Source organism: Coffea eugenioides, chromosome 6, assembly GCF_003713205.1.
Source record: "Coffea eugenioides isolate CCC68of chromosome 6, Ceug_1.0, whole genome shotgun sequence".
Classification (NCBI taxonomy): Eukaryota; Viridiplantae; Streptophyta; class Magnoliopsida; order Gentianales; family Rubiaceae; genus Coffea; species Coffea eugenioides.
This window is the reverse complement of record NC_040040.1, coordinates 14,396,682-14,420,356: the sequence shown is the minus strand read 5'-3', so window position 1 is coordinate 14,420,356 and position 23,675 is coordinate 14,396,682. Positions and strand designations below refer to the sequence as shown.

Sequence of the window (23,675 nt, the reverse complement as noted above, 5' to 3'; positions counted from 1 at the left end):
TATTTTAGATTAGCCCGCGTATTCCCCTGACACAAGTCTAATTATGCCAGTTGCCACTATTTTAGAGCAATTAAACAATTACGGATTTAATGCCCTAATTGACAATAGATTATCCAATCAACTAATTATCTGGATCCAAGACAATCAATTAATTAAATAACCATAAACATAGCAACCAAGAAATATGCGGATACCAATAAATGAAAGAAAAAGATAAAATTAAATCGATCTCACAAATTTTAGGCGACCCAGAGCCTTCGTTGTTCCTTGACTAGAGTGAGGGAATTAGTTCATAATTGATGAACAAAATCCACACAAAATTGAAACAAGAGTCGCGGCCATCAACTCCGAAATTGGGAAATGCAATTCACTCGAAGGAATAAAGCAAAGTAAAGTAACAATGGATGATTTAGTCTTCAGTGCTCCTGACTCACGTAGGAGGTAGCCACAAAAGATTCCAAGGAAAAGTCAAAAGCTCTCCACTACAAGACGAAGGAGACCAAACGGTCAAAGGAAAAGCTAAACTATAAAAATGGAAAAACTAAGAGGGAAGCCAGCTCCCTGCTGTGCGGCGGCTCTGTGCGGCGCCCTCCCTTGCGGAGAGGACTCCGGAGGAATAAGAAGCTCCCTTTCGGTTAGCCCTTCCAAAATAAAGGGCAGGAGATCTTTTTTTTCTTTGCCAACACTGCCCTTGGGCTAAGCTCTGTGACTTGGGCCCCTTTTCCCCACAAATTGGCACTTGTTATCGTATTTTCGTTCTACTCCCTGAAATACATGTAAACTACGAAAAGTGAGTAGAATCTAATAATTAATCCATATCAGGTCAGGTAATAGGAAAAATTAATAATAAAATAAATGACAAAATCGCACCCTATCAAGAGGATTTATTCAAATAAGAGAAACTAAAAACTATAAAGAGTACTTCCTCCCATGGAGAAAGATCAGATTTGGTCTCTCTCCCATAGGAAAGATGAAGAAGATCTTGACTGAAAGACTTCTACAGAAAAGGGTGAGAAAAGAGATGTCTCTATTGTTAACTACGTTGAGTCTTGAAAACAATCCATGTTATTCAATTTGTCGAGCCAGTTAAATTTCATTCCTCGGCTTTGAATTTAATTGCGGCAAAATATCATGAATGATGAAGTTTAGATGATTAGAGAAACTGAGTTAAAATACGCGCTTATAACATCAAAGGAAGCACATTATATATGCATTCGACTTGGTTCCACCGTTCTTCAATTAGGTACTGTGATACAAGATTTTGTTGTGCCAGGAATAAAAATTACATTCCACTCTCGAAAAATTCTATCTGCCTTTGAGAAAGCTTTGGCAGATTTTTTCCCAGTACTTCGTATCTGGATCCGCCATCAATAACTGTGTCTTCACATCTTCACCAAACCCTTTCTGTATAAATTTTGATAAGAAGAATTTTCATAAGAATGCTAAATACTTGTGTAACAAAATACAAAAAATGATGTTACACTGACTGAAAAATAAAAAACTTTGGGTGATCGATTTCTACCTCTATACAGTCATTAGACAGCAGACGATCGATTAAATTGTTGAGAATATCTTTGGTATACTCTGGATGCCCTTGGATTCCCAGAATGTGGTTCCCAAATGCAAACATCTCCACTCGAGTTTTATCGGAATATGCAATTACTTCAGCCCCAACAGGGACATCCCACACCTGTCAATTTCATGAAATGTGACAAAAAAACACGCACAAATCCACACACAGAGGCACCTACGGATAGAGAGAGAGAGAGAGAGAGAGAGAGAGAGAGAGAGAGACCTCATCTTGATGGCACTCAATGATTGAAAGGGTTGGTGGGATTTCATCTAACTCAAGGAAGTTACAAGGCAAGAATTCATTTAGGATTCTAATTTTTCGAACTCCAATATCCCATCCAGTGTAGGCTTTCCCAACTTTTCCTCCCAGTGCTCTGCACAAGACCTATAACACGAACGACAGAATGAGTTAAATCATACTCCAAACTCCAAAGCATGATACATGATACATATACACGAAGAATGATCTTGAAGTAATGAAAACATAACCATGAACGATTTTAGAATTACTTACTTGGTGGCCAAAGCATATACCAAGAACTTTCTTCTGCATGGCAGAAAGAGTTTGCAAGAGTAAGCAAAGCTTGAGAATCCAATGCTCATCGCCATAAGCATCATAAGGGCTTCCACTGACAACAAATGCTTCATAATTTTCAAGCTCATCCATTTCTGGAAAATGCCCCTCGACGACGCGAAATAAGTCCCATCTCTCCCCTTCATCCCCTAATGCATCAACAAAAACATTGAAATATCCTCCGTAAAGTTTCTTCACATAGTCTGAGTCCGTTGCTGCAAGTAGTAAAGCATACCTTTTTTCTCCCTCCATCTGCATTCTCATAACACTTTCAGTATAAAACTCAGAACTCTTCTGTTTGTGTATGTGTGCCTTTTTATGGCTTTGGTGTGAACTATGGGAAATCTGAAGCGGACAGTGATCCATTTAAAGGAAGGAGCAAGAATAAAGCATCGGGTTCCGACTAGTGTGCTACGTGAATTTTCACACAGTAAAATGATATGAAAAAAACATATAACAACGTTTTTGTAACAGTATATAACATGTGAAAGATGAGCAATAAGAAGAGTGCAGGTGTGGTGATGGGTGACACGGTTTCTTCTGAATCTATCTACTTATATTTTAAGCACGAGTTGGAGTCAAATATATGGGCAAAGTAAAATATTATGGATGATAAAAATGGTAACTGTTATGTTAATATTCTATCAATTTTGTTCGTTTCAAAAGTTAAGACAATTTTGTCAACATTTAATATGCAATCCTAGATAGCCAGCTGCCATACAATAACAAGAATATGCATACAACTTAGCCAACTTAATTTTTTTATTTATGTGGGATCTACAAGATTTTAATTAAAGATCTACAGTAGAGAGTATAGAGGCGAATCCTTGCTTAGTCAAAAGTTTTGTACTCTATTTCTAGATTACAAAAAGAAAAAAATAAAAGAAAGACAGAAAGATAGTAACATGAGAAGGTAAGTGCCCTTTCCATTATTCCTCTAAGGGCGAATATGGAATGGACAATGCACATATACTATAGCCACGTAGGAGGGTCACGTAGGCGGTGTTGTGCTAATTTTCTGAAAGAACTTTTTTGAAATAATATTCTCTAGAAATTGTTTTTTCAAGTGGATTTACCAAGAAAAATGTCTTGTACTCTAACTCTAGGCCGTCAATTTAATAAAAGCAGATACCAAAATTCACCATTAAAAAGTGGGATGAGTTTTTCAACGATTCTTCTAGACAACCGTAGGGGACAATTCAATGCCAACATCTCTCCATTTCAATTTTGTGCGGTGGAGAGTCAAGTTTGAGACAAAATTTGATAAAATGTTGAAATTGTGCTAGATTTTGCAGGTAAGTAGTACACGTTGGTTTATAGAGTAAATCTTATATACACTGAAAGTGTATACACTATCACCACTTGATTCATGACATGTGTGCAAAAGTTGAATTTCAAATTTAAATTTTACATAGTTATTATTCATCCAATGCTGATAGTGTATACACTGTCAGTGTATGAAAGATTAATCCTAGTTTTATATAGTATTTGTTATGTTAGCGGTTTATTTATATTTGTTTTTATTAATTATTACACTGTCTTGTATAACTCTACACAGGATAATTAATATTGAGACATCGGAAGGGAGCGCATAAAATTTGGGGCTAGCACCCTCACTGGATGGTGTTGCCAATTTTGTGGGTTTTTTTGGTGTTTTGGGTGGTGGGGGGGGGGGGATAAAAAAAAAAAAAAAGGACGAGATGAAACAGTTGTAGGGTTAGGTGGCTGATGTCTAGATCAAAGAATTTGGCCAACCTTTGGATAACAACCTTTGGCTGTTGTCTAGATCATTAGATGACAGTTCCAGGGAAAAAAAAGAAGAAGCATTTTTTCCATTTCGATTGAGCAATTGGCACCTTATGTAACATCAAATAAGAAACAAAAATGAATGTTTGATTCTGTGGTGATATTTTATTCTGATACGAGCCTTCGTGTTATCGGATCTCCCCTTATGCTTTGTGGGATTGAAGATGCAACTGATTCTAGCTCGTGGAAGGAGATCTTTCTCCAATTTTATTGGATACTATTGTTACTACTTACCAGGACAAATAACTCAGAGCGTCATTAATTCTTATTCAGTAATTATTTGTAGCAAATACACATGCGATCACGATTATCAATGATTTTCTGTTTGTATAATCGCATTTACTTATACGCAGAAACTTGGATATACCAAAGACCAGCTCCTTGAATTGTCACAATCCAATAATATGTGGTAGGGTGTTATTCACGGGACTGCAATCTCCAGTACAAGCAATAATTAATGGGGTGAAAAAGAAGAGTAAAATATGCAATATCAAATATATTTCTTGCCTGCAGCAATAATAGATGAAGTGAAACATGCATGATGCTCGGATTATGCATTAGTTTTTATAACTACAGAGTTCCATATGAATCACGTGAATATATGAAGAAAAATGTTCACCTTATACGTATGCAACAAATTATTTGTTTCATTTCGAGTAATTTAATTGAAAAAGACTGAACACTATTATATATATATATATATATATTTTGTAGTTTTCTCATAATTGTTGCCAAAAAAGAAGAAGTGGGGGTCCAAATAAATTAGTGATCAAGATTTGATAGCAACCGTTGCAAATAGACAGCAAATTTCTTTCCCCTCGGTATTTCCACATTCGGCTGAAACATTGGTCATTCACATGTCTCTGTCAAATAACCTTTTTAAGCAAACCCGTTTTGCTATTCACTATTGACCTTCTCAAGCTTTTGGTAAAATCATATATTTTTTTACTGCAAATTATGTGCCGTGACTCGTGACTGAATAAATTCTTGAATTGAACCCACATATTCTCTCTTTTTTTTTTGTTTAAGAACAACGTTATCCCTTGTAATTTTTTAGCAGTTATATACCTCAATGAGTTCATGTAAGTGGTTTGCACCATGTTTTGTGAGAAAAAGAAAGGCGCTAAATTACAACTATGAGGGTCAAAATGTTTTCAAATTCGTGATTCCGATATAGTTTTTTTTTTTTTTTTTTTTAGAGGAGAAGAGGGATGAGATTTAAGAAACAAGAGATGACAGAGTGATTTAAATTTAGAACCTCTAATTTATGAGGTCTACGGCCCTCCCACCTTATTCATTTAGACCAATGTCTCTTTGGCTTGTGATTCCTATATAGTTATCTATCAATAATATAGGAAATTAGCTTTTATGATAATCAATTCAAAAGTATTATCATTTTTATAGCTGGAGTGGCAAAATCATTTAAAGATATTAAAAATAATTAAGAAATAAGGAAAGAGGGTTAAGTTCTTGCACACATGTTTCACCTAGAAAAGAAACTTATTCTTTCACCACGCTAGTGCTTTTTTTGTAATTCTTTTTCTTTGCTTAATTATCGGCCTTTCATGGCCCTGAACTCATTGTAACTATTGATATCTTCTTTTCACAAACATGGAAAAAAAAAAAAAGTAAATAAGTGTTAGCACAAATGGTATGGGGTTACAATCTACTGTATATTCGACAACCATTACGGTTCAAGAATCAGCAGCAATGCTCGAATTATATAAACATTCCTTCTGTACATTTCTTTTTCATTGTGATGTAAAGATTCCATTGAAGCAGCTAGGCTTAATTGAGAACCATGAAATGTGTATACAGATAAGAACTAAGGGCACAGCTTCCCTCGAGCTGGTGGTGAGGCCGGTTATGTAGACTTTATCCCAAAATGGATAGATAATATAATGAGATCCTTGACAACAAAAGAGAATTTTATGACATAGCTATATTCTTTATCAGATTCTAAAAACAAGTATATTCTTAGGAGAATTATTCTCTAACTCAGATGTACTTGCCCGCATTCATTAGACAGGTTCAACAAGCAGCTCTGCGTCCGAATTCTTCATTTGGAATATATGATCATCTCGAAGAGTAGTGAGATTCATGAACCTCAAATGTCCAACCAGCATAAAATTTTAAGTGTTCAATTCCGTGATCTAAAAAGAGTTTCGAATCTAGATGAAAATTTTCTTGAAAGAATTAAAGTAGCTTATCGCATTGTTTTCTAGATGATGGCCGAGGGATTGCCTTCCACCAAAAAAAAAATTTTTTTTGGGGGATCAAAGTCAGACCATTTTGAAGGTCTATTCTAAGCTTATTATGTGAATTTTGGTGGGAAGGTAATCGCAGTGAGGGCCGACACCAAGATCTGCTGAAGGAGTATGCGAATAAAACATGATTTGACTCGTGTTAAATTGAAGGGTGGGTTGGAATTTATCATTGCAAATTAGAACACTAAATCCAGTTCCTGTCATCATTTTCATTCCTTGAATTGATTCATGTAAAGAGAGTTTGTAATGAATGTTGGCAGCTCTTCATTGGCACTTTGTCAATTGAGATACCATATGAAACTCTACGTTTCTTCAGCTGTTTTTGTTTGATGCCAAGTAGTGCATATTTGGCTGGCCTAGATTTACAAAGGACAGAAAATAGGATGATCAATAGGCAATTTTAAGGCCAGATAGCAAAAAAAAATTTTTTTGCCACCAAAATCCTATCCTATGCAGTTCACAAAGTCATGCTGATCTCTGCCAATTCCAATTTCATTGCGATTTTATTCAATTAATTGTAGGTTAATTTAGAATGTGCATACAGCAATTTTATATACATTTTGCTTTCATCTATCTTATGGTACATGTAAAGTGAACTCTAGCGCATTAATCAAATGGTTACATGTGTTAAAATTTCCACAAGCTTGGGTAAACGAGTTAATTTTATTTACTTTTATGAAATTGACATTGGTATCGTTTCTATTGGTGCACAAAGACAAATTACAAAAAAGATAAGACATTACTCATAAGAATTAGCTATGCTTCAAGAGGTCTTCTAACTTTGAAAATGACTACGTAAAATCAATAGAATTTATTTGTGAAGAATGGATAAACATAAAGTAAATAATATAGTAACCAAGTAACAAGAAAAGAGCAATCAACTAAAGTCCATTGAAGATTGACATGATATACTTTACATTAGCTATCAACTATCAATTTGGAGCAAAACTATGAAAATGATGGTAGAGAGACAATGCTCATTGCCACCTCATTGAGACCTCCGGCTGTATTTAATTGTCCGAGATGTTCAATTGGAACGGGACGTTCAATGTAGACCAAGGGCACAAACGGTCGTAAGTAACAACCGTTATAAATGATGTAATATTTTTTAAATAAAATGTAACTTTACGTGAATTATTTGTAAAATTTAATAACAGTAATACAATTATTACATATGAGACTCATATAAACAGTAGCAAAATATCACACCTCTGTTGTAAGGATGTACAGGGAGTTTACATAGAACTACAAAATGTTTAAAAAATGTTAGACTGTTTAGGAACGGTTGATCTGCCCCGCTCCGTTCAATGCACTTACGCAAATAATTAATCATAATTGTTGTTGAGAAATTCTATGGCGTCTGATTTTCGCTTCAATCTCCATGCTTTAACTGCGACTTCAAAATAACCCAAAGATATGTCAAGGTGACAAATCCAAAATTGGCTTCCACAAAAAAGGCTTCGATGGGCCTCCCCAGGATTTGAACCCTGATCCCTTTGGATAGGTTCACCAGAGGCCTCCACAGCTGCAAAGTTTGGTACGTCGCTTTGTTGCTTCCTCTTCAGTCAATCATAGCAAAAATCAAAATTAAGATGATCAACCAAAGGAAGCCACGTGGCTTTGCTGCATTCCTGATTAAATTAAGATGATCGTTGGACGTATGTTAGACATATATTATAAAAAAAATGATAAATGCAATTTTCAAACTGACATTGAGTAGAGTAATATGTTTAGCAAAATCTTTTAACCTTATTTCCGCAACCAAATATATATTTTCTTGAACTCAATTTTGATGTTGCAATATCCACAACAGCTTTTTTTTCTTTATTTTTTGTGTAAGTGGAAGGTCTCGAATCTGAGATTTCTTACTTACACTCCCTTTTTCCATATCATTCAACTCATTGCTCATCCCATACCCACAACACTTAACAAGTCATGAGGAGGATTATCAAAATTTTAAAATAGGTAGAATGCAGAAAGTACCAAAATAAAAGGGATTGTACAAAATTGACTATAATAGTCGGTTCATCACTCTCTAATTGAGATACTATCTAATTTAAGCTTACAGGTAATCGATCTTAAATAAAAGCTATTCCGAGGGGCTTGATAGGTCGAACTATATTGACAAACCATTGTCAAATTTTGGATCTTATAAAACATATTGGTATAATGTGCTTGAAAAAAATGACCACTTGATCATTAGCTGTTATGCATATGAACCTTAGAAACCATATTACATGATAGATTTTTACTAACGTGCTTCCATTAAAATTTGGTACAATAAGATAAATTGATGATGATTTGAAGAATATAGTATGAATCATGAAAGAAGTATTTGACCGTCTATGAACTATCAGCATAAAGAGAGTGATTTAACAATAAAATGTAGGAGAGAATACTGTCTAACCAAATGCTGATGAACCCAGAAACGCAACGAAAAATGTATGCATTTCTTCATTTAAATGGAAAAAGTTGAGGAATGTAGAGATATATGATCACCGTCAGCAATTAATGCCAACAATAAACTTTGAAGCAATTAAGTCAATTAATTAGTTTGAATTACTAGAAGCCGAACTTAGGAACATAAGGATCTAGCATTCCTTATCTTCCCAAAAGAAAAGCCTGCTCATTATGGTTGACAATTGTCACACAGTATTAAATGAATCATACTTTTTACAAATTATAAAATTTGAGTAAGAATAATGACATATTTTACGAATTATGTATAAAATTCTAATGTTGCAGTACCATTTATAGTTATCTAGACACCAAATCGTAGACCAGCCAGAATGCAGCAAGTGCAACATAAAACTGATAGCACAAACTGACAATAAGGATTGGTGCATTATTTTCTAATTGAGGTGCTGGCTAATTTTAAGTAAACTTGTGGGTAATCAATCTTTCCCAGAAGCAAGTCTAAGAGGTTTGAAAGATTACGATCATATTGACAAGCCTTCGTCAAGCTTGAGATCTTGTAAAACATATCGGTATAATGTGGTTGAAACAAGGACCTCTTGATCATTAGCCATTGTTTGCGTACTTAATTAATTGTTTAAACCTAAGAAATAAAATTATTTGATAGGTCAAATTTTGGTGCAATAAGATAAATTGACAATGATTTGAAGAATATGGTATGAACCACTAAAGTATTTCAAAATAATCTTAACATGCTAAATAATTACAGAGTCATTCATACAAGATCACCATATGCAAAGGAGTAATTTAAGAGTAAAAGGGCAAAAGATTTTGATCTCATATTGGCTCAAAGATGTAATACTTTTAGTTATTTATCGATTGGTAGATTAAAGAGAGAAATTCATCATGACAATTTTTAAGAGAAACCTGTCTAAGTCTAACAAAAAAATAGTGACCCTATAATTGTAACGAAAAATATATGCATATCTTCATTTCAATAGAAAACATTGAGGATCTAGAGAAATGTCATCACTGTCAAGAATTAATTGCAACAATAAATTTTGGAGCAATTAAGTCAATTAGTTAGTTTGAATTACGAAAGTTCAAAACTGGGAACTTAATTGCCTTCTCTAGCAGTCCTTATCTTCCCCAGAGAAAAGCCTGTTCATTGTGTCTGACAATGGCGTCATTTCTCATAGTGCACAAAGATAAATGAAAAAAGACAAGGTATTACTCGTCAAAATTATCTATGCTTGAAAAGGATGGCTGACTATGAAATTAACTTCATAACATCGAAATCAATATATAATTTATTCTGTGAAGCATGGATAAACATAGAGTGAATAAAAATGGTAACCAAGTATTAAGAAAAATACCCATCAACTGAAGTCCATGAAGATTAAGATGATATATTTTACATTAGCTATCCAATATTTGGATCAAAACTATGATCATGGTAGAGAGACAATTTCAATTGACACCTCATTGAAATCTTTGGCAGTATTTAATTGTACGACATACTCAATTGGAACGGGTATGAAGACGTGTTCAACGCACTTGAAGTAATAATCCAAACCGCTGTGAAGAAATGCTAAGGTGTCTGGCTTTCGCTTCAATTTCCATGCTTTAAGTGCGGCTTTACAGTAACCCAAAGTTATGTCAAATTGATCCACGCACAATTTGGCCACCTCCCGAAAGCGGCCAATAGAATTTAACGAAAAATCGAAAGCTGATTTTCGGAGGATAACATATGCATCAGTAGCGCAGATTATGGATTTGGCACCAAAATCTGGTTCTTGTGGGTTGCTCTTTAGGCAGTCATAGCACATATCATAATAAATGCCAATCTTTTTGCATACACCAACGATCGCCGAGTCATCGCCTTGGACTCCTAAGTTTCCCCACAAAAGCCAGGCAAACAAGCAAAATCGACCAAAGAAAGCCATTCCTGCTTAATATTTAGATAATCGTTAGACAAATGTTAGACATATATACAAAAGATGTATAAAAGAGAGTAATTTACCAGTACAAGGTAGAAGATAAAATTGTCGAACCAAACGGTGATGAACCAAGAATGCAATGAAAAGTGTATGGACTTCTTCATTTAAATAGAAAAAGTTGAGGATTCTAAAGAAATGTGATCACCGTCAGCAATTAATTTCAACAATAAATTTTGGACCAATTAATTCAATTAGTTAGTTTGAATTATGAGAATCCAAACTTGGGAACTTACGCGCGCCTTTTTTTTAAAATAAAAATCATAATTACATTTATGATATGGTTAAAAACAAAAAAGTTCCCGGTGGTATATCTAATACACAGAAAAGTCCCTCATGATTTCAAAACATATAAAACGACACCTCATGTTTTGAACTAAATTGTAAATTAGCAGAGTTCGTTAAATTTAGCGGAAAACTTAACGGAATCTGGTAAACTTAAAGGGAATCCGATAAGTTTAACAGTCAAGACCTCTTGTTTTCCGTTAAGTTTACCAGTTTCTGTTAAATTTTCTGTTAAATTTATCGGATTCAGTTAAGTTTAACGAATTCTGTTAGTTTACAATTTAGTTCAAAATATGAGATGTCGTTTTGTATATTTTGAAATCACAGAAAATTTTTTTGTGTATTAGGTATATTACAAGGATTTTTTTTAACCCTTATAAGATTTGCACTAATAACAAAAAATAAATCATTAGACATGTCATGTGAACAATAGTTCTAAAGGATTTGAAAGATGTATGGATATACCCTATATGAAGAAATAAGAAATATTACATTATGAATCTCCAATCTATTTGATAGGTTGCATTTTTGTTGTTAAATGCACGATTGTTTTCCCTTTGATTTTGACCAAATGTTGCATTAATTTGTAGATTCTACTCATATTTGGTAATTGGTGTAGGTTGTAGGAATTCGAACAAAAAGGAATTGAAGATGTGATTTTTAATTGAATTTTTGTGTGATTTAGCATGGGTGCGTCAAGGTTTAAACCTTGCATGTTCAAGAAGTTCGAGATTTGACACGTGATCTCCAATTTTAAATTAAAGTCATGAAGTCAAATTCTTTACCGAATAGATAGTCTTCTACTTTTATTAGAATACTAGTCTAGGCTATTTTTTAGGACTCTTTAAAACAGTTTGTTGGATTATTAGGATTAGGACTTTGTTTTTAAAGAGTAGTTTAGTTGAAATAGGAGACCAAGCAAAAGAGGATTGCCATATATCTTTTCTTTTTTTTTTTCTCACGAATTGAGGAACATCGTGGGGGACATATTAACAATATTTGTTAGGCTCATGAATAAAGAATTATGTCCCACATTGGTTCGAAAGATGGAGGAAGGGCAGTTAATATGTAAGTAAACGTTCGAGACCTAATATCTTAAGATTTTGGATCAGAGTTGGATTCCTAATTTACATATTGGACTCTTTGATAGGCTCTCTCGAGACATTTTTCCCTAACAAGTGGCATTAGAGTTTCATACTACGAGATTAGGTTACTCATGACAAGTGGATTCTTCTCGAAATTGAATTGGTGAAAATGCTCTTCTTGGTGGTAGACCGAAATTCTAAAGTGTTAAGGAGTTTGGCTAATGTTGGATCAAGTGTGTCATGAGTTTGGTACGAGATCCGGTTAGTGTTAGACCAAGATCCAAAAATTTAGTTTGGATTTTGAAGAATAGTGGGTCCATGATTGAGAGAAGAGGTGACCTTAAGTGTTATGGTGGACTTGCACTGAGTATTAAAGTGGGGTTGAAAAAGAGCTTATAAACTTGAATTTAATGTGAAGGGCTACTCATGAAGGGAGAGATTTTTTGTTAGATTCATTAGTAAAGGATTATGTCCCACATTGATTTGAGAGATGGAGAAAGAGCACTTAATATATAAGTAAAGGTTCAAAATCTAATAGTTTAATTTTTTAAATCAGAGTTGGATTCCTAATTTACATATTGGGTTCTTTAATGGATTTTTCGAAGCACTTTTTCCTAACAAGTTGTATCAGAATTTTAGGTTGTGACACTGAGTTACCCATAAATAAAGTGAATTTTTCTTGAAATTGGATCGGTGAAATTCTTTTCTTAGTGGTGGACCAAACTACCAAAGTGCTAAACAGTTTGATTAGTATTGTACCAGATGCACCATGGATTTGATAAGGGATCCAGTTAATGTTAGACCAATGAGTTAAGGGTTGACAAGTATCCAAAAATTCAGTTTGGATCTTAAAAAAGAGTGAGTCCATGATTAGAAGAAGAGATGACCTAAGGATAAAAATAGAAGGATAAAAAAAGTTAGGTTTTTTAGGTGTACTAGATGAAATTTGAGCGTGGTATTTTTGTTGACTATATGAATGTATGGTAAGTACTTACTTTTTTTCGTACTTTCTTAATTGCTTTATTTATTGGATCTTTCTTTTGATGTAGGTTTAATTTTGTACCAAAAGGATTGCATTTGAACATCTAACCTTTAAATCGATTTTCCAATTTCTATTAGTTCAGTTAATTACTTCATTCTTTGCTAGGCCTTCTTGATTCATCCATTTATTTTAAATTCTGTGTTAGTTAATCGATTATGGCATGGCGATGGAATCAAGATGGACTTGCATAGTAAGCAAGATATGTAAGTTTTTTTTTTGTTTTTTAGAGAGAAGCAAATTTTAAGAAATTAGCTCGCTCCTATATACACACACATATACATATACATATATATAATATTGTTACCAAATCGAGTTTTTACCCAATTCATATTTCTCTACTTTTCCTTCTTTAAATTAGAATACAACGCACTGACGATAAATGAAAATGGCATCATTTCTCATAGTGCACAAAGATAAATGAAAAAAGACAAAGGTATTACTCGTAAAAATTATCTATGCTTCAAAAGGATGGCTGACTATGAAATTAACTTCATAACATCAAAATCAATATATAATTTATTTTGTGAACTATGGATAAACATTTAGTGAATAAAAATGGTAACCAAGTATTAAGAAAAATACCCATCAACTGAAGTCCATGAAGATTAAGATGATATATTTTACATTAGCTATCCAATATTTGGATCAAAACTATGATCCTGCTAGAAAGGCGACTTTAATTGACACCTCATTGAAATCTTTTGCAGTATTTAATTGTACGACATATTCAATTGGAACGGGTTCGAAGAGGTGATCAACGCACTTGAAGTAATAATCCAAACCGCTGTGAAGAAATGCTAAGGTGGCTGGTTTTCGCTTCAATTTCCATGCTTTAAGTGCGGCTTTACAGTAACCCAAAGTTATGTCAAATTGATCCACGCACAATTTGGCCACCTCCCGAAAGCGGCCAGTAGAATTTAACGAAAAATCGAAAGCTGATTTTCGGAGGATAACATATGCATCAGTAGCGCAGATTATGGATTTGGCAGCAAAGTCTGGTTCTTGTGGGTTGCTCTTTAGGCAGTCATAGCACATATCATAATAAATGCCAATCTTTTTCCATACACCAACGATCGCCGAGTCATCGCCTTGGACTCCTAAGTTTCCCCACAAAAGCCAGGAAAACAAGCAAAATCGACCAAAGGAAGCCATTCCTGCTTAATATTTAGATAATCGTTAGACAAACGTTGGACATATATACAAAAGATGTATACAAGAGAGTACTTTACCAGTACAAGGTAGAAGAGAAAATTTTCCAACCAAACGCTGATGAACCAAGAATGCAGTGAAAAGTGTATGGACTTCTTCATTTAAATAGAAAAAGTTGAGGATTCTACAGAAATGTGATCACCGTCAGCAATTAATTTCAACAATAAATTTTGGACCAATTAAGTCAACTAGTTGGTTTGAATTACGAGAATCCAAACTTGGGAAGTAAAGCACACTTTTTTTTTTAATAAAAATCATAATTACATTTATGAGATGGGTTAAAATTAAAAAAACCCCATATGGTATATCTTATACAGCGAAAAGCCCCCGTGGTTTCAAAACATACAAAATGACGCCTCATGTTTTGAACTAACTTGTAAACTAATAAAATTCGTTAAATTTAATGGAATCCAGTAAATTTAACGGAATTTAACGAAATCCATTAAGTTTAACATCCGAGACCTCATGTTTTTGTTAAATTTTCATTAAATTTACTGGATTTCGTTAAGTTTAACGAATTCTGTTAGTTTACAATTTAGTTAAAAATATGAGGTGTCATTTTGTATGTTTTGAAACCACGGGAGAATTTTTTGCACCATAGGGAGCTTTTTTGTATATTAGGTATATTACAGAGAACTTTTTTGGTTTCAACTCTTATGAGATCTGCACTAATAGCAAAAAATAAATCACTAGATATGTCATGTGAACAATAGTTCTAAAGGATTTGAAAGGTCTATGGCTATACCTTATATGAAAAAATAAGAAATATTACATTATGAATCTCCAATGTATTTGATAGGTTGCATTTTTGTTATTAAATGTACGATTGTTTTCCCCTTGATTTTGACAAAATATTGCATTAATTTGTAGATTCTACTCATATTTTATAATTGGTGTTGGTTGTAGGAATTCGAACAAAAAGGAATTAAAGATGTGATTTTTAATTGGATTTTTGTGTGATTTAGTGTGGGCGCGTCAAGGTTTAAACCTTGCATATTCGGGAAGTTCAAAATTTGGCACGTGACCTCCAATCTTAAATTAAAGTCATGAAAGTCAAATTTTTCACCGAATGAATAGTTTCTTACTTTTGTTAGAATACTAGTCTAGACTATCTTTTAGGATTCTTTGAAAACAGTTTGTTGGATTATAAGGATTAGGACTTTGTTTTTAAAGAGTAGTTTAGTCGGAATAGGAGACCAAGCAAAAGAAGATTGTCGTATATCTTTTCTTTTTTTCTCACAAAGTGAGGAACATCATGGGGGACATCTTTTCTTTCTCGTTGGAAACAAGAACAACATTTGTTAGATTCATGAATAAAGAATTATGTCCCACATTGATTCGGAAGATGGAGGAAGAGTAATTAATATTAAAATAAGGATTCAAGACCTAATATCTTAAGATTTTGGATCACAGTTAGGTTCCTAACTTACATATTAAACTTTTTAATAGGCTCTTTCGAGGCGTTTTTTCCCTAACAAGTGGTATTAGAATTTCATATTACGAGATTGGGTTACTCGTGACAAGTGGATTCTTCTTGAAATTGAATTGGTGAAAATTCTCTTCTTGGTAGTAGATCGAAATTCTAAAGTGTTAAAAAATTTGGCTAGTGTTGGACCAGGTGTGTCATGAGTTTGGCACTGGATCCGGATAGTATTAGACCAAGATCCAAAAATTTAGTTTGAATTTTGAAGAATAGTGGGTCCATGATTGGGAGAAGATGCGACATTAGGTGTTAAGGTAGACTTGTATTGAATATTAAAGTAGGGTTAAAAAAGAGTTTATAAACTTGAATATAATATGAAGGGCTACTCATGTAATGAGAGATTTGTTAGATTAATAAGTAAAGGATTATGTCCCAAATTGGTTTGAGAGATAGAAAAAGAACACTTAATATATAAGTAAGGGTTCGAAATCTAATAGTTTAATTTTTTTGAATTAGAGTTGGTTCCTAACTTACATATTGAGTTTTTTGATAGGCGCTCTCGAGGTATTTTTTTTTTAACAAGAGGTATCAGAATTTCATGTTGCAAGATTGAGTTACTCATGAACAAAGCAAATTTTTCCCGCAATTGGATTGGTAAAATTCTCTTCTTATTGGTGGATCGAAATGTCAAAGTGCTAAAGAATTTGATTAGTATTGTACCAGATGCACCATGGGTTTGACAAGGGATCCGATTAATGTTAGACCAAGAAGTTAAGGGTTTGCAAGTATCCAAAAATTCAGTTTGGATCTTGAAGAAGAGTGAGTCCATGATTGGAAGAAAAGATGACCTTAAGTGTTAAATTGGATTTGCGTTGAGTATTAAAGTAGATTTGAGGAAAAGCATGTAAACTTGGATTTAATATAAGGGGTTATTCATAAAGGGGGATACTCATGGGCAAGTATATTCTTTTCAAAATTGGATCGGTGAAAATTTTCTTCTTGATGGTGGATCAAAGTGTCCAAGTGTTAAAGAGTTTAACTAGTGTTGGATCAGGTGCGCCATGGATTCGGTAGGAGGTCCAGTTAGTGTTAAACCAAGGAGTTAAGAATTGGCAAGGGTCCAAAAATTCAGTTTGGATCTTGAAAAAAAATGGATCCATGATTGGAAGAAGAGGTGATCTTACGTGTTAATGTGGGATTGTGTTGAATATTAAAATAGGCTTGAAGAAGAGTTTGTAAATTTGAATTTAATGTGAGGAGATACTTATGAAGGGAGAAATTTATTAGATTCATGAGTAAAGAATTATGTCCTACATTGGTTCGAGAAATGAAAACATTAATATATATATAAATAAGGGTTCAAGATCCAATAGTTTAAGTTTTTGGGTCAGAATTAGATTCTTAACTTATATATTAGATTTTTTGATGGGCTCTCTCAAGGTATTTCTTCCTAATAACGTTTTCTTTTTCTTTTTTCCTCTTGACTCCTCATCTAATAATGGAAGTATGTTCTTGGCAATTGCTTCAACTATTTTGCTTGCAATTTCTTCAAGCGAGATGAACTCAGCTCTTCGTTCTAGTCAAGGAACAACGGAGAATTTGATTTAGTTAAAATTGTGATATCAAATTGATTATATTTATTTCTTTTATTTAATGACATTTTTATGTTCCTTGATTTAATTTCTTTTGGTTATTATATTATTTGAATATCTAGGGTCTAGTGTTTAAATTAATCTAATAATCTAAAATTAATTAGAGTAGTTAAATCCGTAATTATTTAATTACTTTAAACTAGTGGTAACTGGCATGGTTGAATGTGTCAGGGAGACATATGAACTAATTTAAAATAACCCTCATAACATGTTATTTGGTTAGAATAAGTTTTTCTAATTTTCAAGACAACTAGGAAATTGAACTATAAAATCGTACCTAGAGTTATTTCTTGATTAGGACAGTGATCAACGGTCATACCTTAATCACCAATACATAAGGAAAATTGACCGTCATTACTTGTTTGGCAATTATAACTTATTTATCAGTTAATAAACGAAATTATTATTGTATCAATGATCAATTGAGTGAATCATTTTCAAATTTATTCCTTGGTTAGAGTTTATTTATTATTACTTCAATTTTAATAAATTATCATTTAATTTTTATTTATTTATTTATCTGAATTATTTAATTATTCTCAATTTTATAAAAAATTCCCGTATTCTAAATTCTAGAAAAAAACGAATTTTCTTTAGTTCTCGTAGATTTGACTCTACTCACCGCTATATACAAAAATTTATATTGTATTTAAATAGACATTTATTATTGTTTAGGTTATTGTAAATGATGATATCGATCTCTTTGAACCCCACAAACATCTGTGCAAGTCTCCTCCCACAGATTTTTTTGTTTAGTTACTTCTAACCCAAGTATCAAGTTAGGATTCTTGGGAACTTAAGGATCTAGTATTCCTCGTCTTTCCAAAACAAAAGCTTGCCCAGTTAAATAAAAGGAAAAGTCTATACTAAACAATATTGGACTTAAGCCAAAAACAACAAACATTAATAAATAACTCACCTTCTTGATTTTAGAGATTCCTATATTTATATCTATGGCTTATGTTGTGATTTATAATTTTTTTTTGTAGGTGGACTTTAAACAAAATTAGATGGACTCTAAACAAAATTAGATTTTTCCTAATTATGTCAAATCTTGACCCTACACAACCAAATGTTAGTAGTTTCAAGTTACCATTTTTTTTCCCTGTACATGGTTTTGAATTTTGTTCTTTTTTTATCCTTGTGGATTTGAAACATTGGTTTTTAATTCCAATATTGCATCTTCATTAGTCAATGAACATTCTGGTTCTTCCTGTTTTTTCTTGATAAATTAACCTATTGTTTAATAATAAATTATATAAATCATTGCCATATAACAAAATGAACAGCTCAATAACAACCCAGAATGGAGATGCAGTTGTTGATGAATATTGATGTTTTGTGTTATATTGATTACCAGACGCATGATTCGGCATATGAGAAATAATATTAAAGAGTTGCTGAGGTTCAGTCGGAATTCTTTTTAGTACAAAAAGTTGTAGTCCCTCCTCCTCATTTTGTATGTTCCAGTCAAAGTTAGATAGGTTTACACATTAGTTACCAAAGCACCTATTTCCCTTATTGCCCTTAAATTAAATTTCAATAATTGGTTAGTTGTTTAGTATTCTAAAAAGAGGCACAACTATCAAAACGAAAAAAATGAAAATTCTAACATTATTTATTGGGCAACTATGACTTAAGTGCTTTTTTTATGAAAATTGTCGGAAGGGTACAATAGAATTGTTAGGGCTAATTCATTTCCATTTTGCCAAAACAAATATTTTTGGACAAATTGAAATAGAAACTAGGATGCATAAAATGGGACGGAGTGAGCAGTTAACACCATATTTTCTCAAAACAGAAGGATAAAAAAAAGTTAGGTTTTTTAGGTGTACAAGATGAAATTTGAGCGTGGTATTTTTCGTTGACTATATGAATGTATGGTAAGTAGTTACTTTTTTTCGTGCTTTATTTAATTGCTTCATTTATTGGATCTTTCTTTTAATGTAGGTTTAATTTTGCACCAAAAGGATTGCATTTGAACATCTAACTTTAAAACGATTTTCCAATTTATATTAGTTTAGTTAATTAGTTCATTCCTTGCTATACCTTCTTTATTCCTCCATTTATTTTAAATTCTGTGCTAGTTAATCGATTATGACACGGCGATGGAAGCAAGATGGACTTGCACAGTAAGCAAGATGTAAGGTTTTTTTTTTTTTTTTTTTTTTTTTTTTTTGGAAAGAAGCAAGATGCAAGTTTTTAGAAATTAGCTCGCTCCGATACATACACACACATACATATACATATATATAATATTGTTCCCAAATCGAGTTTTTACCCAATTCATATTTCTCTACTTTTCCTTCTTTAAATTAGAATATAACGTAATGAAGATAAATGAAAATGGCATCATTTCTCATAGTGCACAAAGATAAATGAAAAAAGAAAAGGTATTACTGGTAAAAATTATCTATGCTTCAAAAGGATGGCTGACTATGAAATTAACTTCATAACATCAAAATCAATATATAATTTATTTTGTGAAGCATGGATAAACATAAAGTGAATAAAAATGGTAACCAAGTACTAACTGAAGTCCATGAAGATTAAGATGATATATTTTACATTAGCTATCCAATATTTGGATCAAAACTACGATCATGGTAGAGAGACAATTTCAATTGACACCTCATTGAAAGCTTTAGCAGTATTTAGTTGTACGACATATTCAATTGGAACGCGGATTGAGAGTAGATCAACGCACTTGAAGTAATAATCATAACCGCTGTTAAGAAATGCCAAGGTGGCTAGTTTTCGCTTCAATTTCCATGCTTTAAACGCGGCTTTACAGTAACCCAAAGTTATGTCAAATTGATCCACACACAATTTGGCCACCTCCCGAAAGCGGCCAGTAGAATTCAACAAAAAATCGAAAGTTGATTTTCGGAGGATAACATATGCATTAGTAGTGCAGATCATGGATTTGGCAGCAAAGTCTGGTTCTCGTGGGTTGCTCTTTAGGCAGGCATAGCACATATCATAATAAATGCCAATCTTTTTGCATACACCAACGATCGCCGAGTCATCGCCTTGGACTCCTAAGTTTCCCCACAAAAGCCAGGCGAACAAGCAAAATCGACCGAAGGAAGCCATTCCTGATTAATATTTAGATAATCGTTAGACAAACGTTAGACATATATACAAAAGATGTATACAAGAGAGACCTTTACCAGTACAAGGTAGAAGAGAAAATTGTCCAACCAAACGCTGATGAACCAAGAATGCAATGAGAAGTGTATGGACTTCTTCATTTAAATAGAAAAAGTTGAGGATTCTAAAGAGATGTGATCACCGTCAGCAATTAATTTCAACAATAAATTTTGGAACAATTAAGTCAATTAGTTAGTTTGAATTACGAGAATCCAAACTTGGGAACTTACGCACGCCTTCTTCTTCTTTTTTTCTTTTTAATGAAAATCATAATTACATTTATGAAATCTGCACTAATAACAAAAAATAAATCAGTAGACATGTCACGTGAATAGTAGATCTAAAGGATTTGGAAGGTCTACGGCTATGTTTTCAAAACCGGACTGGGTATCTACTCGGTCGAGCTCAGGGGTCAGCGGTCAATGGGTTCAACCGAGTTCTATCGGGGTTGAACCGGATGATGTCATAAATAAAAATTATTTAAAAATTAAAATATTATATGTAAAATATCTAATAACATGTTAATATTAATAAAGGTATATTCATATATATTTGATGTTTCAAATATATTTAACAAGAAAATACAAAGAAATTAGAACAATCAAGTAGCAATTTATATTGTTTAATGAGCATTAGCAAGTTTAGAATTAAAATTATAGATTTAATTGAAAAATAACACCAAACTTTAAAACAACATTTATAAAGTATGAAATATTTGAGGTATATTAATAATTTTTAACAACTTAGGGGTCAAAACATAATATTAAAAATATTTTGACCTTTCAAAAAAAAAATAAAAAAAAAAGAAACCCGGTACTTTTTCGGTCAAACCGGGTCAAACCCGGTTTTTGACCTGGTTTGATCGAGTTTTTAATTTTCCGGTTTTTAGAGTTAACTTGGACCGGACAATTGGCCAGTTCCCGATTCAACCGGTCCGAGTTTAAAAACAGAGGTCTACGACTACGGATATACCCTGTAAGAGAAAATAAGAAATATTACATTATGAATCTCCAATCTATTGTAAATGATGATATCAATCTCTTTAAACTCCACAAACATCTGTGCAAGTCTTCTCCCACAGATTTTTTGTTTAGCTACTTCAAACCCATATATCAAGTTGGGATTCTTGGGAACTCATATATCTAGCATTCCTCATCTTTCCAAAACAAAAGCCCACTCGTCGTTGATGACAAGTGTTACACGCGGATAAATAGAAGGGAAATTCTATACTAAATAATATACGACTTAAGCGACGGAATGAAATATTAATGGATAACTCACCTTCTCGATTTTATAGATTTTTATATGTGCATCTGTTGCTTAGAAATGTGTGATTTATAGTTATTTTTTGTAGGTGGACTGTAAATAAAATTAGATTTTTTTCTAATTATGTCAAATCTTGACCCTGCATAACCAAATATTAGTAGTTTCAAGTAACAATTTTTTCCTATCCATGATTTTCAATTTTTGTTCTTTTTTTTATCCTAGTAGATTTTGAAAAATTGGTTTTTATTTCCTATATTTCATCTTCATTAGTTAATGAACATTCTGCTTCTTCCTGTTTTTTCTTGATAAACCTATCGTTTAATAACAAATTATTCACATCGTCGCTGTATAACAAAATGAACAGCTCCATAACAACCCAGAATAGGGATGCAGTTGTTGATGAATGTTGATGTTTTATGTTATAGTGATTGCATGACGCATGATTAGGCATATGAGAAAAAATACTAAAAAGTTGCTCGGGTTCAGTCTGACAAAATACTGCAACTTAGACTGCCCAAGAGGAAAAGCTTCCTTAACAACTAAAATAAAGCGGTTTAATATTCTACACATTATTTCACCACTCGTCCCTTTCTATGTCGTCCCAGCCCTTCCAAAATATGACCACCTGGAAAATCACAACAAAAAGCGCAGCAACGGCAAAAACTATCAAAGCTTGTTCTACTGTGCCCCCATGAGGTTTGATTCCACTGTAAATAGCAGACTTGCACTCTTTACAGGAGTAGCACGAGGTTCGACTTTTTAAACGCCATTTTGAGCAGTCTTCTTCCTGGGTTAATTTCTGACCTTTGCAATTTGAAGGCCTCTGACAGCAGCCGTCAACTTTCGGGAAATAACGGCAAAAATTCCGTTGTTCCAAACACGTCTGGATCGGAAGCCATATCTGATGATCTTCATTGACATACTTGGCTTTCCACGTTTCCTCAGTCGGAACGACCATAATGAGAAATAAAATAAGTGCGACAAAAAAGGCTAATCCCAGAGCTACATTAAATAAAAATGTAGCGACGAATCTCCTTCTGTGGTTCATTCTGATGTACAACAACGCGAGGTTGCTGGATAGCAGAAGGGCCAGCGGACAGCCAGCTAGAAAACCTATGATGACCAGATCTTTGCTGGAAAGTTTCCAGCAATGGTCGTGAACTGACTGGACTATCAGACTAGCTGTGGAACTGATGCCGAGCCATATCATAATGGCGAATTTAATAGAAAATGCCAGAAAGTTTCTCAATTCGACCATGGTAATCAAATATGCAGAAGAATGACAGAGGTGAAATGGCTATGAGGGAAAGTGATTAAGAGGGAAAAAACAATGGATGTTCTGAAGTATAGCAGTGCGACTTGTGAGCTTCAGCAGTCACCGCATAAAAAAGCTTCCTCCAGGAATCTTGTTGATCCAATCATTCCTAATGGACAAGCAAAAGAAATATTGAAGAATTGAACAAGAGCTGATCAGTTTATTAGCAAAGGATGAACAGAAAAATACCTGCAGAAAATGGACGAAGAGAATGAGCTTAGTTCATATTGCCATCAATTGCAAGTACAAAAGCGCATTTATATACAAAATGTTAGTAGTTTATCACTAATTTACGTATTTTAGAGATCTTACTGCTATGGATTTTAATTTAATAAGGTAGTTACTTAAAATTTATAGGTTGTTCCTATTATTGTATCATATTTGTGACTCTTATTGAAAGAGATATGTGGGTTTTCTTTGTTAACAAACTTTTCTCTTCATCGGTCTATAAAACTCAATCAACACGTAATTTACAGATACTTTTTCATATACTTGGCTGAGGGAGTTTTGTTAAGGTTTTGTTGTATCCTAGGCTTTGTTATTACTCTTAAGTTAAGGAGTTTCTTTGTTTTTATGTGCTTATAAGCACTAGAAACTTCCATTCCAAAATTGCT

The 23,675-nt window shown here is 33.2% G+C and overlaps 5 protein-coding genes across 5 annotated transcripts; all 5 read right to left on the bottom strand.

The window, feature by feature from the left end:
- Positions 1-1,305: 1,305 nt before the first annotated feature.
- LOC113776488 (gamma-glutamyl peptidase 5-like) lies at positions 1,306-2,440 on the bottom strand. Its single transcript, XM_027321668.1, has 4 exons — positions 2,087-2,440; positions 1,796-1,957; positions 1,523-1,690; positions 1,306-1,404 (listed from the first exon to the last, which is right to left on the bottom strand). Exons 1-4 carry the CDS (start codon positions 2,408-2,410, stop codon positions 1,306-1,308), a joined length of 753 nt encoding a protein of 250 aa, XP_027177469.1. The 5' UTR covers positions 2,411-2,440.
- A 7,645-nt stretch (positions 2,441-10,085) lies between these two features.
- LOC113773425 lies at positions 10,086-10,580 on the bottom strand. The gene has a single exon (XM_027318074.1). The coding sequence runs from the start codon at positions 10,578-10,580 to the stop codon at positions 10,086-10,088; it is 495 nt and encodes a 164-aa protein (XP_027173875.1).
- Positions 10,581-13,694: 3,114 nt separating this feature from the next.
- LOC113773652 lies at positions 13,695-14,195 on the bottom strand. The gene has a single exon (XM_027318284.1). It carries the CDS (start codon positions 14,193-14,195, stop codon positions 13,695-13,697), a length of 501 nt encoding a protein of 166 aa, XP_027174085.1.
- A 5,733-nt stretch (positions 14,196-19,928) lies between these two features.
- LOC113773426 lies at positions 19,929-20,423 on the bottom strand. Its single transcript, XM_027318075.1, has one exon. The coding sequence runs from the start codon at positions 20,421-20,423 to the stop codon at positions 19,929-19,931; it is 495 nt and encodes a 164-aa protein (XP_027173876.1).
- A 1,897-nt stretch (positions 20,424-22,320) lies between these two features.
- LOC113773651 (tetraspanin-3-like) lies at positions 22,321-22,956 on the bottom strand. The gene has a single exon (XM_027318282.1). The coding sequence runs from the start codon at positions 22,954-22,956 to the stop codon at positions 22,321-22,323; it is 636 nt and encodes a 211-aa protein (XP_027174083.1).
- Positions 22,957-23,675: the final 719 nt, after the last annotated feature.